Source organism: Cyclopterus lumpus, chromosome 2 (assembly GCF_009769545.1).
Source record: "Cyclopterus lumpus isolate fCycLum1 chromosome 2, fCycLum1.pri, whole genome shotgun sequence".
NCBI lineage: Eukaryota > Metazoa > Chordata > Actinopteri > Perciformes > Cyclopteridae > Cyclopterus > Cyclopterus lumpus.
In genome coordinates this window covers 1,426,224-1,444,076 of record NC_046967.1, presented here as the reverse complement: position 1 = coordinate 1,444,076, position 17,853 = coordinate 1,426,224, and the positions used below count along the sequence as shown (strand labels likewise).

The 17,853-nt window shown below is 46.4% G+C and overlaps 1 protein-coding gene across 1 annotated transcript; it reads right to left on the bottom strand.

Moving 5' to 3' along the window:
• Positions 1-1,221: 1,221 nt before the first annotated feature.
• Positions 1,222-13,489, bottom strand: LOC117741654 (SH3 domain-binding protein 4-A-like). The gene is made up of 5 exons (XM_034548818.1): positions 13,319-13,489; positions 10,255-10,411; positions 7,333-9,680; positions 3,399-3,587; positions 1,222-2,279 (listed from the first exon to the last, which is right to left on the bottom strand). The coding sequence occupies exons 2-5, from the start codon at positions 10,376-10,378 to the stop codon at positions 2,055-2,057; spliced, it is 2,886 nt and encodes a 961-aa protein (XP_034404709.1). The 5' UTR covers positions 10,379-10,411; positions 13,319-13,489; the 3' UTR covers positions 1,222-2,054.
• Positions 13,490-17,853: the final 4,364 nt, after the last annotated feature.

The following is a 17,853-nucleotide window of genomic DNA, read 5'->3' as shown; positions in this document are numbered from 1 at the left end:
AATAGAAGGAATAGAAGGAATAGAAAGAATAGAAAGAATAGAAGGAGTAGAAAGAATAGAAGGAATAGAAGGAATAGAAGGAATAGAAGGAGTAGAAAGAATAGAAGGAGTAGAAAGAATAGAAGGAATAGAAAGAATAGAAGGAATAGAAGGAATAGAAGGAATAGAAAGAATAGAAGGAATAGAAGGAATAGAAAGAATAGAAGGAATAGAAGGAATAGAAGGAATAGAAGGAGTAGAAGGAATAGAAAGAATAGAAGGAGTAGAAGGAATAGAAAGAATAGAAGGAGTAGAAGGAATAGAAAGAATAGAAGGAGTAGAAGGAATAGAAGGAATAGAAAGAATAGAAGGAATAGAAGGAATAGAAGGAATAGAAGGAATAGAAGGAATAGAAAGAATAGAAGGAATAGAAAGAATAGAAGGAATAGAAAGAATAGAAGGAATAGAAGGAATAGAAGGAATAGAAAGAATAGAAGGAGTAGAAGAATAGAAGGAATAGAAAGAATAGAAGGAATAGAAGGAATAGAAGGAATAGAAAGAATAGAAGGAATAGAAGGAATAGAAGGAATAGAAGAATAGAAGGAATAGAAGGAATAGAAGGAGTAGAAGGAATAGAAGGAGTAGAAGGAATAGAAAGAATAGAAGGAGTAGAAGGAATAGAAGGAATAGAAAGAATAGAAGGAATAGAAGGAATAGAAGGAATAGAAGGAATAGAAGGAATAGAAAGAATAGAAGGAATAGAAGGAGTAGAAGGAATAGAAAGAATAGAAGGAGTAGAAGGAATATAAGGAATAGAAAGAATAGAAGGAATAGAAGGAGTAGAAGGAATAGAAAGAATAGAAGGAATAGAAGGAATATAAGGAATAGAAAGAATAGAAGGAGTAGAAAGAATAGAAAGAATAGAAGGAATAGAAAGAATAGAAGGAATAGAAGGAATAGAAGGAATAGAAGGAGTAGAAGGAATAGAAAGAATAGAAGGAGTAGAAAGAATAGAAGGAATAGAAAGAATAGAAGGAATAGAAAGAATATAAGGAGTAGAAAGAATAGAAGGAATAGAAAGAATAGAAGGAATAGAAAGAATAGAAAGAATAGAAGGAGTAGAAAGAATAGAAAGAATAGAAGGAGTAGAAAGAATAGAAAGAATAGAAGGAATAGAAGGAATAGAAAGAATAGAAGGAGTAGAAGGAATATAACTGACACAAAGTCTAGATTATTTCCATATTAAAGTGTTTTAATATCCAAACATACGTTGATGAAAATCACATTTTCAATGTTCTGTTTTATTAAAACCTCCTGAACAGAAACAGAACGTATATAAATATATAAACTCGAAACATATTGAAACCAAACAGCAACAAACACAATAAAAGAAACAATGAGACAATAAATGAAACAATAACAAATGAAACCATAAAAAAATAAAATAAACAATAATAGAAACAATTAAACAATAACAAAATGAAACAATAAAACAATAAAAGAAAAAATAAATGAAAAAATAAAAGAAACAATAAATGAAACAATAAAAGCATCACAGCTGATTGATACATTTAACCAAAAGGTGACATTTTTTCCCAGTTTCAAGTCATTTTTTTGCCTTTAATTTAATAATAATCTTCCAGTAAAATGTACCACGAGAAGATTTATTATATTTATGCTGCACTTTATTGTTATGCATCTTCATCATCTTGGATGAAAACATTTGTTTGTGCAACAGTCTTTAAATTTGGAAAATGCAGATGCTCTTATAATAAATGTGAGATTTCATAAACATGATGGAAATGCACTCAAAAAGAAAGAATAACACTGTTGATTGTTCTGCAGGTATAAAAATAGAAGTCCATAAACAGACGTATGAAAGGCGCATTTAAATGTCTTTAATTAAAGACATTTAAATACGTCTGTAATTAAAGATGTGTATATATTCGTCTGTAATTAAAGAAGACACACACGAGGCGGATCCTCCAGGTCCACGTGGACGTTTCTACATCCGGCGATTGAAGACGTGCAAGTCTGAGCATCTGACCTTTGACCTTTAGACGGTCAAAGGTCGCTCACACGGCGAAGTCCCCGTACCCGGTGGGGCAGAAGGCGGCGCCGCGCAGAGGGTCCAGGCAGTTGACGAGGATCAGCGTGCCGGTCAGGTGCTTCCACCTCTTGGTGATGGGGTTCCTCATCTTGTCCAGGCCCAGGTGGAGCTCCTGGATCACGTCCCGGTAGCTGTCCCCGACGTGGGCGGCCCACGTCAGGAGGAAGTCGTAGGCCGGCTTCCACATGGACTGAAGGGGTCAAAGAGAGAAAGAACAGGAAGTTAGAACCTTCTCCTGGTCCTGAGGACAGACGCCGGGTGTCAGGGGTCTCAGGGGTCTCAGGGGTGTCAGGGGTCTCAGAGGTCTCAGGGGTCTCAGGGGACTCAGGGGTGTAAGGTGTCTCAGGGGTCTCAGGGGTCTCAGGGGTCTCAGGGGACTCAGGGGTGTCAGGGGTCTCAGGGGTCTCAGGGGTCTAAGGTGTCTCAGGGGTTTCAGGGGACTCAGGGGTATAAGATGTCTCAGGTGTCTCAGGGGTCTCAGGGGACTCAGGGGTGTAAGGTGTCTCAGGGGTCTCAGGGGACTCAGGGGTGTAAGGTGTCTCAGGGGTCTCAGGGGTCTCAGGGGACTCAGGGGTGTAAGGTGTCTCAGGGGTCTCAGGGGACTCAGGGGTGTAAGGTGTCTCAGGGGTCTCAGGGGTCTCAGGGGACTCAGGGGTGTAAGGTGTCTCATGGGTCCAAGGTATCTCAGGGGTCTCAGGGGACTCAGGGGTGTAAGATGTCTCAGGTGTCTCAGGGGTCTCAGGGGACTCAGGGGTGTAAGGTGTCTCAGGGCTCTCAGGGGTCTCAGGGGTCTCAGGGGACTCAGGAGTGTAAGGTGTCTCAGGGGTGTCAGGGGTCTCAGGGGACTCAGGGGTGTCAGGGGACTCAGGGGTGTAAGGTGTCTTAGGGGTCTCAGGGGTCTCAGGGGACTCAGGAGTGTAAGGTGTCTCAGGGGTGTCAGGGGTCTCAGGGGACTCAGGGGTGTCAGGGGACTCAGGGGTGTATGGTGTCTTAGGGGTCTCAGGGGTCTCAGGGGACTCAGGAGTGTAAGGTGTCTCAGGGGTGTCAGGGGTCTCAGGGGACTCAGGGGTGTCAGGGGACTCAGGGGTGTAAGGTGTCTTAGGGGTCTCAGGGGTCTCAGGGGACTCAGGAGTGTAAGGTGTCTCAGGGGTGTCAGGGGTCTCAGGGGACTCAGGGGTGTCAGGGGACTCAGGGGTGTAAGGTGTCTTAGGGGTCTCAGGGGTCTCAGGGGACTCAGGAGTGTAAGGTGTCTCAGGGGTGTCAGGGGTCTCAGGGGACTCAGGGGTGTCAGGGGTCTCAGGTGTCTCACCTCATGGTCCAGCAGGCCATTCTTGTCGCGGTGCGGAGCCTCGTAGGCCTCCATCTGCTGTCTGGACACGCGGGCCAGCTTCTCAGCCAGCTCCCTCCACCTGAACGCCACCTCCACCGCCGTGGTCAGCAGGATGAAGTCCAGGACCAGCCGGGCCACCAGACCCTGGCAGTCCATCTTCAGCAGCGCCTGAAGGGGGACGGGGGGACGGGGGGACGGGGGGAGGGGACGGGGTTATAAATATAAAGGACGTTTGAATAGATGAAGCATGAGGGTTTATATAGTTCCTCTTTATAAATATAGAAACAACATTTCACAGTTGTTATAACTCGTCTGTTTAATGGAACTATATACAAATATATACATATATACAAATATATATAAATATATATAAATATATACAAAAATATGTACTTCAGGTTCAGTGCTTTTATAGAAATCCTGTCAGAGATTTCTCAAATGCACTCTGAGGAAGTCACACACACACACACACACACACACACACACACACACACAATCAGAAGGGCGTTGAACCTTGTGATCTCTCTACCGACCAGCAGGGGGCGACTCCTCCTACGACCACTTCTCACATATATATATATATATATATATATATATATATATATATATATATATATATATATATATAGCCGTTCGTACAGGAAGGAGTTTGTACTTCAAAATAAAGGTCTGGAGGGTTTTAAAGCATTAAAACTGTCATTAAAGTGCACCAGGTCAAAGGTCAGCTGGAGTCCTTTACATTCCTCACGTCACACGTTCTCCTGGTGTTTTCCACCTTTAACCGTGTGGTGGCTGGGTGTGGTTAAGCTCATCTGCAGAGGGGAGTGGGGGAGTACGCTCAGGGAACGGTACCTAACGGCCTCACCTGGGTCTAACGATGATTGCTCCCCATTATAAGGGTGCAGGTGGACAAAGGAGCGGGGGAGGGGATTCGGCAGAACGCCGGACCTGCGCTGCTGTCCACGAGAGCAGATCAGCGGAAAGCACGACGGAGACCGCATCCGTCTTGAATTAATAAAAACCACTAACAAGTTCCTGTCTCTAGTGTCTCTGTGCTAGGGGGATACCACCCGCGGTAACACGCGCGTGTTACAAACCGTACAATAGAACCTCACGACGGACCGTCTTCTCAAGGTTCTACAGAACCGTTTGGCCTCAGGTTTGATTACCGACTCCCTGGCGGATCAATAATTCAACGACGCCCTCCCGGCATTCCGGACTCTCTCGTTGGTCCTCGGTAACCCGAACCCCGGCGTGATGAGGTGCCGGTTGGTCCTCGGTAACCCGAACCCCGGCGTGATGAGGTGCCGGGTGTCGGATGCTTCGATTGGACCAACGCACGCTCACATTTCATCAGAGCGCTGCTCCTCTGAGCTTCATGTGAGGACTGAAGCAAGGCCCTCAACAGAAGGTTATGGCTCTTCTTGTTGCTCTCTACAGGACTTTCACCCAGGAGAGTTAAACAAACACAGGATGTTCACCCAGGAGAGTAAAGCTAACACAGGATGTTCACCCAGGAGAGTAAAGCTAACACAGGATGTTCACCCAGGAGAGTAAAGCTAACACAGGATGTTCACCCAGGAGAGTAAAGCTAACACAGGATGTTCACCCAGGAGAGTAAAGCTAACACAGGATGTTCACCCAGGAGAGTAAAGCTAACACAGGATGTTCACCCAGGAGAGTTAAACTAACACAGGATGTTCACACAGGATGTTCACCCAGGAGAGTTAAACTAACACAGGATGTTCACACAGGATGTTCACCCAGGAGAGTTAAACTAACACAGGATGTTCACCCAGGAGAGTAAAGCTAACACAGGATGTTCACCCAGGAGAGTAAAGCTAACACAGGATGTTCACCCAGGAGAGTAAAGCTAACACAGGATGTTCACCCAGGAGAGTAAAGCTAACACAGGATGTTCACCCAGGAGAGTAAAGCTAACACAGGACAATACAACACTTTTATTGGGACCTTTTCACCGCTTTGTGTGTATTTTGGTCCTAAAAAGAGCCGTCTTGAAGGAATAAAAGCCTCATTATGAAGAGAATGAATGCCTTGTTTGCTAATCGAGGATCCTCAACGTAGGAATGTTTCATTGAGTAACAGTTACATAAGAAAGGCCTTTTCTCCCTTTGAGGAGGATTCAGCACGGAACATGTTTTAGATGCGCGTGCACAAACATATCCAAGAGAATATCACCTGAAGGCGACCTGATCTTTTTAAGGTAAAACTGATAATAAAATAATTTTAAAACCCTTGGGCAATCATAAAAATAGGTCTAATCTCTTTTCCAGGGTCACATTACAATATGTCTTTAATAAAGTCATTTGAATAAATGACATAAAGGCTCTTGTGTCTTAACCACAGCTGAAGATAAGAAGATGATGAATAGCGCTGCAGAAGGTGGACAAGAATAACCTAAGCACCTCATCAGTTGAGCTCCATATGTCAGAAAAAGAGATTTCCAATAACCCAAGTTAAGTGCTTTCTTTGTCCAGAACATGAAGATATGAATTGAGTGTCACTAAAGACGAAGAAAAGCAAATCCACAGACGAGAAAAGCCGAAACTATAAAACAATATCGACTTATCATCAAATGTGTTTTTGTGAAATCATTGTTTGCATTTAAGCCTCAACTTTTCTTCCGTTGCAGAAACACAGAAAGTCTCTTTCTGCTGCTGGTTTTAACTTTAAATTTGATTCAGTCAACGCCAGACGCATCATATCAGAAATAAAAGGCAAACCAGGTCTAACACTCGTGGACAAACCTTTCCATCAACGGAACACATTTCTATCCGTCCTTGAGGATGAAAGTGTCTCCGACTTCAGAGGGAAATTGCTGGATTTCATTAAAGGACATCTGAGTGTGTGTGGGTTTCATTTTCCAGTGAATATACAAAGAAAGGCGGTCAGAGGAATCAGAGGATGGAGCCTGGATCAGAGATAAGAAAGTCAAGGCGCTCTTTGTGCACACAGTACATTTAAAAGCCTTGGGGGGCTGGAGTTGAAGGTATACCCGCCAGAATAAAAGCCTTTCATGAAACATAAAAGCATCCCTCCTTTGCTTGAGACCTTGAGAGATTATGGGCGGGGTCACATGACGTGCAGCCAAACAGAGAAAGTTATTTGCAGGTTTCTCTGGATAACCGTGCAAAGTTAAAACTCCTTTACCTGAACAACTCGGGTCAAAGTCCCATTTAGCGATGCACTTCACCACCAGCTGCTCTGAGCATGCTGCACGCTTCGTCAGCTCGGCCCACATAAAAAGTACTTTTTGAATAATGGCTTCTGGTGAAATGTCTCAGGACTATTTTTGCTCCCAGTAGGGTAAAATACATCGAGTTGTTTTCTCAAACTGCAGATGTTAAGTTTTATTCCTATGCGACCTTTGAGAGGAGTTTCTCCACCAGACCTCCCTTCATTGTTCATGGGCTGGCTGTCGCGCTGTGAGGTGGTTACCACCCGTGTGACTGAGCATAAGGACCCAAACGCTTCCCCTTCACACTCCACACGGGCTGAAGTTCAAACAGGAAATTACTTAAGCTTAATTAATGCTGCCGTAACCATCAGAGGGATGCATTGTACATCTTTTGAACACAATAGCTTTTGCAGTAGTGTTACGGAAATGCTCGACTGTCTGTTCTCAGCTTCTAAAATGTGAGAATTTGCTTCTTTTCTCTGTTCTTCATCATCAAATTCAGTACATTAGGGGTTTGGACTGTTGGTCAGCTAAAAGAAGCAATCTGAAGACATCATCTTTAGGCTCTAAGAACTTGACATAGACCTGAAATGTAGACCCTATTTGGGCAGCATCGCATTCTTTGACAGATTTCCATCCCACTGATAACAACCCAACAACCCAACCGGACTGGTTTGTCTGAGAGATGAGAAATAAAAACATGATCTGCCTCACCATCATGAGTTCCCTCTGGAAGGACTTCCTCTCCTTGTTCTCCATGTTAGTACACTCCTCTTTGAGTTTCTCCAGAACCGACGCCACCTTCTCCGGCTCGTTGTCCAGCTCGGTCCGGCAAAAGTAATTCAGCGGCAAATTCCCGTTCCCCAGGGCGTCGGCGAACGCCCTCCAGTTGCCCACGTTCTCCATTAAAACCGTCCTCACTGTCGCGTAGATGTACGTGAGAAATTTGCACGGCTTCAGGATCTGCTCCAGCAGCATCGTGGTCGTGAGGTCCGGCCCACACCAATAAATGGGCTTGACCTTCCCCAGAACTAAAACGTTCTTGGCGTGGACGAGGCCCAGCCTCCCCTGATAGTATCCAATGTACCACTCTTTGGTCCGCAGCTGACCTCGCAGTTTGATTCTCTCCTCGCTGAGCAAAGCGATAACATCCCCCTTCTTGTACTCCAACAGATAAGTGCTCTTGTGCTGCCTCATCACCGTTTTGATCAACTTGCCGAATTTAAGGTTGGTGATGCCCCGATCCTGAAACTTTGGGTATTTGGAAGTGACGGCCAGCGGTGAGAGGACGATCTTATCCACCTCTTTCTTTTTCAGGAACCTCCTCTGGCCCGTCATCCTCGCTCCGGTCGTTGGCGGCGGTGGCGGCGTTTGGACGCAGAACTGGGTGAGGATGCAGTCCAGGGCGTCCTTGACTTGGACCCTGAGAGTGAAGTCTGAGATGCTGTCGGGGTTGTGCGATGTGATCATGTACAGGAGCCGGCTGACTTTCCCCAGTTTGACCTGAAATCCCCGAATCACCCCCGCACCCTCGTTCGCCCTCACTTGGTAGTTGGACATGTTGGAGTACAAACCCACCTGGAGGTCCTGAGGGTACCCCAGCGCAAACTGGTGCTTCCCCCACAGCTGCAGGGTCACCGGCGGGCTGGAGCTGGCCTGTCGGCCCACCTCGTTAACCAACAAGTTATTCGGGGCGCAGCCGTGCCCAAACAGGGCCACAACGGTCTTGAAGGAAGGGTGGATGTGCTTGGGCCCATAGACACCCAGAGTTACTTTCCTCTGCACATGGTCCCAAACGGTGGTATTGTGGATGATGTACTGAGACTTAACCACGACAGCCACATACATACAGGGCTCTAGACTATCCAGCTGCACCTGGATTGTATCATTGTAGAGGTAAGCATTAGGGATGGGCGTGTAAGGCCCTTCTCTGCAGTCACTTCGAACACAAAGCACCTCCGCGGTGTGACAACTGTCCTTCTTGACAGCCACCAACACATTCATCTCCAACGTGATGAAGGACTTGGTCTCCATGTTGCTCAGCTTGATCTCCAACACGGGGCTGACAGTGGAGCAGTGGTCCCCGTTGAGCTCCAGAGGAGGGTCTAGTAAGGCTTTCATGGAGATCTGCTGGTTGTCTCCTTGACTGACGTGGCCCTCGGGGATGTGGATGCTGATTTGGGTGTCCGGGAGCTGAACGACGCCTCCGTTACTGTCCAACCTGCATACGATGTTGGTCTCCACCGGCTGCGTTTGGCCCCATCCAGGACTCTGGCCCAGGGAGTCAAGGTCATGGCAAGACCTGGCCATCTTTCTGTGGTTCAACCACGCAGTCCTGAAGTCCTCCCTACTCTGAAACTGCTCCGGTGAAGGAGCCTTAAGGCCTGTGAAGAACCCTGAAGAAGGTAACGTTGTATTCGACTGCGCCTGCAGTACCGACAGTTCTGAGAGACTATGGGAACGTTTACTCCTGAAAAACAGGTTATCCCTATGGAGGTTGGGTGCAACCTCTCGGTTTGGGCTCGTTGGGGTGGTATTGTTAATGTGGCAGCTGCTGAATCCATTAGTCATGGTTGTGCTGGGGTTCAAGTTTGAGCAAGACGATGGAGATGCCAATGCATCAAACAGAATGAGGTCTGCTGAGTTCCTCACACTCAAATCTTTGCAGTTTTGATCTAATGGACGCATAAAGGGGTTCACAGAGAAGTTGTTGTAAATTGATGAGGGCTTCAGGGTCATCCCTGTCCACTCCCCCAAACCTCCAAACTCCTTCGACCCATCCTCATATCCTTCCCCGAGACTGTAAATCATCCCACTGTCGCTAAGCGAGGAGTTCCTGAAGTTGAGTGGCTGGACATAGGCGGCTGGGATGTAGCCCATCTCCGTGTTGTTGTGGGCGTACCACCACTCTCCTCCCGACGTGTCCAACACATAGAGGCGATCGCCTTTGGCGAACTTCAGCGTGGTGAAGCTGCTGGGGCAATAATCCTTTATGGCAACCACTTCCTGCGCGGCTCCATAGGAGGCTGACGTGTCCAGCCTCAAGGCACTCGGTGAAGGCACTGAAAAAGGAAAAAGATGTCAGAGAATCTCTTGAAACTGTTAGTCATGCTCCTCTGCCGCTGATTGCAAAAGTGGTTTTGTAACTGGTCGTTCACTATTTCAGATAAGTGCACTTACGGTAATCACTCAATGGCTGATTACTGCTGTTAACAGCGCTGGTCTCATAATCAGACGTTATAACACAGATGTAATGGGTCAGTTGAAGCAGTGAGGTGATGGTACAGATCAGACATACAAGTGCTTCTGCATTAGAACTTCACAATAAAGGGAAGGCAGACCAAATAGCCTCCAAAATAACCTTTAAACATTCTGAAAGCAACGACTAAATGTTCAGACCCAGATGAACTGCATAATTCATTGCATAATTGTCTATTTTTAGTTTGCATCATTAGCGTATATGGAGCATGTAAACATAGCTGTAATGAAGTGCAACCAGTGAAGAGGAAGAGCCGGAGAACGAAAAACATACGACTGAATTAGAAATGACCCAAAGCACCAAATTACAGCCCCGGGTTGTAGAGGTATAGAGTGAACTTTGACTAATCGGTGAACCAAACACAGTGAACCGCCGACCTTTGACATCGGTGAGACTGGCTCCCGTGACCCCTTCGCTGAGGTCGATGAGCGTCCCCTCGGACTTGCAGCGCGGGAGGATGTGGTTGTTGCTCGTCACTCTGATGATGCGGTGGGCCGCCATGGAAACGCAGCTCGCTCATCGGCAGCTTTTCACCTGGACGGGGAACCAAGCAAAGCGCGTCAGGGGTCCGGGGCGGCTAGCGGTGCTAAAGGCTACGAAGGTCAGAGCTGCAGCAGCAGAACACAAGAACACTGCAAAGATCTGAACAGGAGGGAGAGAAATCGATAAGCAATAAGGAGGGAGGGGCTGGCAAATAGGAGGCAAGGGGAGGCTGGCAAATAGGAGGTGGGGGGGCACTGACAGATACAAGGGGGGGGGGGGGGGGGGGGGCTGACATATAGAACAGGGAGGAGGTGAGGGGGCCCTGACAGATACAAGATGGGGAGGGGGGGGGGGCTGACAGATACAACAGGGAGGAGGTGAGGGGGCCCTGACAGATACAAGGGGGGGAGGGGCCCTGATGGATACAGGGGGGAGGAGGTTTTGACATTCCTCAAAACGACCCCTGCTGATTACAAAAAGTGAAAACAACGTGACTTCTTTTACGCGGATGTTTCTTTCTATTTTAGGGAGTGACAGCAGAACTAAAGACGGCGTTTGGGGGAAATGATTTTACTGGTTTTATTGGTTGTCGGCAGATGAATTTCAGTTCCAGAGGGAGAGGAGGCGCTGCATGGAAGAGAAGCTCTCCGGAGGTCTCGGCACGCTGCTGCAGGGCTCTGCATGGGCTGCACGGTGCATTTATTAACTCATTTCAGTCGAAAGTTTCATTAGCCGAGAGTCGGCGGTCCTAATCCCCGGATGAAAGTCGCTTTATTAACCTTATCGCTTCTCCGTCGCAGCTGTTCATCATAAACAGATTACGGCAGGAGAACTTAACGCAGCATTCAGACTTGTTGAAGTCCTGAGAAGGCGCTCAAACAGGCGGTTTAATCCAGGATCAAAGGAGGGGGCCGAGGGGCTGGAAGTCTCCTGCACTTTAGAGGCGTGTTAGCTTGTTCTACACATCTAGAAGCAGAGGTAGACCTCCACGGGGATGTGAAAGATGTCTGGGTATGAATGAATGAGATCACGTGACCCTCAACGAGGTCTGGACCCCATGGGGTCAGATCTCGGGGACTCAGGAACACAAGGTCCACTTGAGTCGGGTTGCATGCCCCTGCAGCCTTGCAACGGTGCATCCCAGCATGCATTTGGGCGTGATGATAAAAAGAAAGGAGTTTTAAATGCGTCTTTCAAACAAATCTTGAAGAATGAATCCTGGGCTTGGCATGAGGCCGAGGCGCCATTCATCATCCATAAAAACATTTTAAAAAACATCACAATCTCTGCAGCAAATGAGCCGAACACCGTTTTAGTGCCTCAAGCGCATGAAAGAGGAAGCAAGTGGTCATTAATGCTTTGAACGCTGTAATTGACCTCCGTGACAGAAGATGTGATCAGTATTTATGAAAAGGGTTTATTATGTTTTAAACTAATAGTGTTTATTATATAACAAGGATAATATTTTATTTTCTGCTAACATCTGAAGACTTGAACTAAAGAAGTTTTCTATTGTTGTTTCTATTGTGTTTCAATTGTTGTTGTTACTATTGTGTTTCTTATGCGTGGAGAGGAGGAACGCCTTCACCAGAGGAGACTTCACCATATTAATGAACACTGACCACATATTCAATGTGAGGGAAGCTCCTCTCCACACTGTTCTGCCAAATAAGTGAATGAAATGAGGACGCGGCTGCTTTAAAAGACATTTAGAAGTAATTCAGTGTGAAATTGATTGTTGGGGGAGGGGGGAGCAAGAGGGGGGGGGGGGGGGGGGAGATGTAATTTGTTAATGAGTTCTATATCAATACAGAGTGTGTGAAGGACAGAGCGGATTCTAGCCTATACATCAAGCAAGTGTGTGTGTGTATGTGGTGTGTGTGGTGTGTCTGTGGAGTGTGTGTATGTGTGTCTGTGTGTGTGTGGTGTGTCTGTGGAGTGTGTGCGTGTGTGTGCGTGTGTGTGTGTATGTGTGTGTGTGGTGTGTGTGTGTGTGGTGTGTCTGTGGAGTGTGTGTGTGTGTGTGTGCGTGTGTGTGTGTGTATGTGGTGTGTCTGTGGAGTGTGTGTGTGTGTGTGTGCGTGTGTGTGTGTGTATGTGGTGTGTGTGTGTGTAGTGTGTCTGTGGAGTGTGTGCGTGTGTGCGTGAGTGTGTGTGTGTGTGTGTGTGTGTGAGCGTGTGCGTGTGTGTGTGTGTGTGGTGTGTCTGTGGAGTGTGTGGGTGTGTCTGTGTGTGTGTGTGTGTGTGTGTGTGTGTGCGTGTGTGTGTGTGCGTGTGTGTGTGTGTGTGTGTTCGTTAACAGAAGAAGAAAACCACACAAAAGGAGGAGACAAAGGGACATGAGGAGGACACAGAAAAGGGAGGAGAGAGACATAAAGGGAGAGAAGAGGAAGAGTAGAGGAGGAAGGATTATGAACAAGGGAAAGGAAGAAGGAAGAGGAGGCAGGAGAGGTGAAGAGGAGTGTGTGTTTCAAACCCGAGGCTGCTGATAGAGTAAGGGGGGGGGGGGGGGGGGGGGGGATTTTCAGCTTATCAGATGACCTGATTGGCAGGCCTGAGGCGGTGACAATATAGCGCTATTTGTCAAAACTTTTTTTCCTCCTCTCATGCTCAATGTTTCTGTGCATATTTTTATGTTATTAATACAACAGATTAATATTTTAAAAAGTAGCAGAAAGGCTTATTTAATTTAAACCTATTATTAATATTATAAGGATACTTTAAGAATATAAATACAGCAGTAAATAACCATAAACCTGGACCACAATAAACCAGTAAATATCAGAACATACTTTAAAAGTCTCAATAAATGTGATAATAAACACACCTTGTAGAAACACAAGACAACAGATCTTTCTCTTTTGATCACGTGCCACACACGTTTCTGATCAATTAGATCAATAAATGATCAGATTGGTGGTTTAAAAGATAATAAAGAGCCGTAGACGGTGAACTGACCTCCCGAGGAGCTGATGGTTGTCCTCCGCGTCTCTTTTTGACTTCAAGGTAAACTAAAAGATGAATAAGTAATAAAAGGTTCCGATACGATTATCGATCCTCAGCCCGGCACCTTCGTTACCGGGACAGACGCGCGCACACGCCGCTTCACGGCGGTCTCTGCTCCGGTCTGCCGGAGGACTGGAGGAGGAGGGCTCTGATGGCGTGTGGCGTCACTGGGAGGGGGCGTGGTCACACACACTCACACACACACACACACACACACACACACACTCTGTCCATGCACTGTACTCCTCCACGTGTCCTCAGGGATGGAACACTTTACTGCATGTATGTGTTATTACTCTGCATATTTATATTATTAATACACATCACAGTGTTATTAGAGGTTAAGCCACACAGCTGTAAGTGGTGCAACTACAACAGCTGCCACCATTTTGGATCCTCTGGCTCTCCGTCCCTTTAAAGGTCAAACTGTCCTTCCATCTCTTCTTCTCCTCGTGGATGGAGGTTTAAATTGAGAGGAAACACAGACAACATCAAAGGAAGCTGACGTTTTGTTTGCTTATTGTTCCACGATCAATAAAGAAAATACTGACGCAAATGAACACAATGAAGCAGCTCTACTCTCACAAGCTCTACTCTCATGAGCTCTACTCTCACAAGCTCTACTCTCACAAGCTCTACTCTCATGAGCTCTTCTCTCATGAGCTCTACTCTCATGAGCTCTTCTCGCATGAGCTCTACTCTTATGAGCTCTACTCTTATGAGCTCTTCTCTCATGAGCTCTACTCTTATGAGCTCTTCTCTCATGAGCTCTACTCTCATGAGCTCTTCTCTCATGAGCTCTACTCTCACAAGCTCTACTCTCATGAGCTCTACTCTCACAAGCTCTACTCTCATGAGCTCTTCTCTCATGAGCTCTATTCTCATGAGCTCTACTCTCATGAGCTCTTCTCTCATGAGCTCTACTCTCATGAGCTCTTCTCTCATGAGCTCTATTCTCATGAGCTCTACTCTCATGAGCTCTTCTCTCATGAGCTCTATTCTCATGAGCTCTACTCTCATGAGCTCTACTCTTATGAGCTCTTCTCTCATGAGCTCTACTCTCATGAGCTCTACTCTCATGAGCTCTTCTCTCATGAGCTCTACTCTCATGAGCTCTACTCTCATGAGCTCTTCTCTCATGAGCTCTTCTCTCATGAGCTCTACTCTCATGAGCTCTTCTCTCATGAGCTCTACTCTCATGAGCTCTACTCTCATGAGCTCTTCTCTCATGAGCTCTTCTCTCATGAGCTCTATTCTCATGAGCTCTTCTCTCATGAGCTCTTCTCTCATGAGCTCTACTCTCATGAGCTCTACTCTCATGAGCTCTTCTCTCATGAGCTCTACTCTCATGAGCCCTACTCTCATGAGCTCTACTCTCATGAGCTCTACTCTCATGAGCTCTTCTCTCATGAGCTCTACTCTCATGAGCTCTACTCTTATGAGCTCTACTCACCAGCTCACACTGGCTGAAGTTGTCATTTATTCCCCATGAAGAAGAGGCTGAAGCAGAGACATTTAACTCCACAATTCAGTCATCACGTACCTCTCTCCATCTCAGTGGAAGACCCACAGATGTGGTTGAGAACTGTGGGGAAAGTTGTCATAATGTACTTTTCATTCCCTGGAAGGGTTTTATTGTGTGTGTAGTAAACAATAAGTAATAAGTGATGTTATATGTTATAATCTTGTGTTATAACATAAACATTAATTAACTGATTTTATGAACATTTTCCTGCAGAAAGCCTCATATCTGCAACGTGAGATTCTGTTCGATGATGTTTTATTACGTGCACATTAATCCGATTAGTTAGAGTCTGGAATGCAGACGCCTCCTGGGAGCACAAGGAGCAGGCGGTGCGAATAAAGAGGTAAATGTTGTCCGTGGAACGGGACCCTGAAGTCTATTCACGCCGCTGAATGGGAACCGAGGATCTGAAAAGAACTCCCCTCTGAATGGACCCTCGCCGTCGGCTTTGCATCAGAATAACCGAGCGGCCGCTTGGCAGCCGGGTCGGTTCTGGGAAGAGACGCCAGGAATTTACTTCACATGCGGCCGGAATGCAAATACGACGAGAAAAACTAACTCTAGAAAACAACTTTTTACACGGATGTGATTAATAATCTGATATCTGCATTAATGAAACTTAAAGTTTACAATTTATTTAGTTATTCAAAAGTAAAATGCTGTTTCTTAGCAATAAGAGGATCGTTCTTCCAGTGTTACATTTTAGTTTAATTTGAATTTGACAGAACAGAATCGGGACCAACGTGGTGCATTAATTAATATGTGCACGAATGTTATTAGAACTGAACATTATTATTTTGCACATAAATTAGTGACATTGAGGATACAAAAATGTGTGAAAGTAAAATCAACCGCATTGGGTCAAAGCATTTGTGTTGGGGACGAAGCTGCAGGAGACTTCCTCTTCCTCTTCCTCTTCCTCACTCCGCCTCTCGCCTCCATCTGTTCACTTCATCTCCACGCTTGAGGACCTAATGACTTATTCATGGTCTCAGGCCTCAGATCAGCCGTCTGCAACTCCAGGCGAAAGCACCTGACGTGACAAGTCCTGCTTCCTCTAATGATTCCTACTTCCTCTGCTTCATCGGCTCTGATGCACAGAAACAGACGGCGAGGCTTCGGGGTCTCGAGGCCGGAGATGCAGCCGGCTTTTCTTTAGTTATAAAGGAAATGAATACGTTTACGTGTGCAGCTTTAAACGTGCAGAGGTAGATACAGTTAGGGCCTCCTTCACACTGGTCGCCACCCACTTCAGAGCAACAACAGTTACCCACAAGCCCCCTCGCTCCACAGGGTCTCCATGGCAACCAACGCTGTCCGGCTGGAGGGCCTGGGAGACTTTCAAAAGGTTGAGAGTGTCTTCATTATCACGCTTTTATTGTTTAGATGTGTGAATCATTTACACGTTTAGTCTTTAACATAAAGAGCTTTAATAAAACACATTTACACTTTAGTCTTTAACATTAAGAGCTTTAATAAAACACATTTACACTTTAGTCTTTAACATAAAGAGCTTTAATAAAACACATTTACACTTTAGTCTTTAACATAAAGAGCTTTAATAAAACACATTTACACTTTAGTCTTTAACATAAATAGCTTTAATAAAACATCTTTACACTTTCAATGAAGGACAGACAAACATTAAATCAAGCCCCACATCCTGTCCTCTGGAGCCCAACTTCCTGTTCTTTGAAGCCCCACATCCTGTCCTCTGCAGCCCCACATCCTGTCCTCTGGAGCCCAACGTCCTGTCCTCTGGAGCCCAACTTCCTGTTCTTTGGAGCCCCACATCCTGTTCTCTGCAGCCCCACATCCTGTCCTCTGGAGCCCAACTTCCTGTTCTTTGCAGCCCCACATCCTGTCCTCTGCAGCCCCACATCCTGTCCTCTGGAGCCCAACGTCCTGTCCTCTGGAGCCCAACTTCCTGTTCTTTGGAGCCCCACATCCTGTCCTCTGGAGCCCCACTTCCTGGCCTCTGGAGCCCCACATCCTGTCCTCTGGAGCCCCACATCCTGTCCTCTGGAGCCCCACATCCTGTCCTCTGGAGCCCCACTTCCTGTCCTCTGGAGCCCCACATCCTGCCCTCTGGAGCCCCACTTCCTGTCCTCTGGAGCCCAACTTCCTGTCCTCGGTTCCATTAGTAGTTTTATCATGTGACATTAAGTCCTAAATTCTGGAACAGCTGCAGGTTGAGTTTTTAAATAAAGTTTTCTGCGATTTCAGCGTGAATTTGTATTAAATAAAATTGCTGAATTATTTTTGTGTTTTGCAAAATGAAAATGGTGCAATAATTTCACGTTAATGACGATAAGGTTGGTTGCATCTTCTCTCTTAACTCTCGTTATGCATATAGATGCACGGCTAAAATATGAAAAGCCTTGGAGATGCACCCTTTAGAGACGTCGGGCAGTATTTACTTTATTTACTTATTCACAACTTCATCTCCTGGAGATGTTTCAGTTTCAGCTTGAAGACAACAGCTCCTCCACACCAGTAATCCCAGCAGCCTCCTCCCAGTTTGAAGCCTCGCTGCTCTGACCGGCTCAGCTTAGGCAGATGGTGTTGTGGTGGTGAGGATCTGTTTGGGCGTGCGTGGGCGGGATTAGCTCTGTGGGAGGAAGACTAAGACGGACAGCAGGTGACGGGTTGTTCACGTGAAGACAGGAAGTGAGGAGGTGGTCGTCAACAGGGAGTAAGGAGGTGGTCGTTATCAGGAAGTGAGGAGGTGGTCGTCATCAGGAAGTGGGGAGGTGGTCGTCATCAGGAAGTGAGGAGGTGGTCGTCATTAGGAAGTGAGGAGGTGGTCGTCATTAGGAAGTGAGGAGGTGGTCGTCATTAGGAAGTGAGGAGGTGGTCGTCATTAGGAAGTGAGGAGGTGGTCGTCATCAGGAAGTGAGGAGGTGGTCGTCATTAGGAAGTGAGGAGGTGGTCCACATCAGGAAGTGAGGAGGTGGTCGTC

What these genes read in the sequence shown, in the direction of transcription:
- LOC117741654 (XM_034548818.1), bottom strand. Translation starts at nt 10,378, where the DNA reads ATGGCGGCCCACCGCATCATCAGAGTGACGAGCAACAACCACATCCTC. An exon ending in CAGTCTCACCGATGTCAAAG is followed by an intron (nt 9,681 to 10,254) that starts GTCGGCGGTTCA and finishes TTCCTTTTTCAG; the next exon opens with TGCCTTCACCGAGTGCCTTG. An exon ending in TCCAGAGGGAACTCATGATG is followed by an intron (nt 3,588 to 7,332) that starts GTGAGGCAGATC and finishes GTCCCCCTTCAG; the next exon opens with GCGCTGCTGAAGATGGACTG.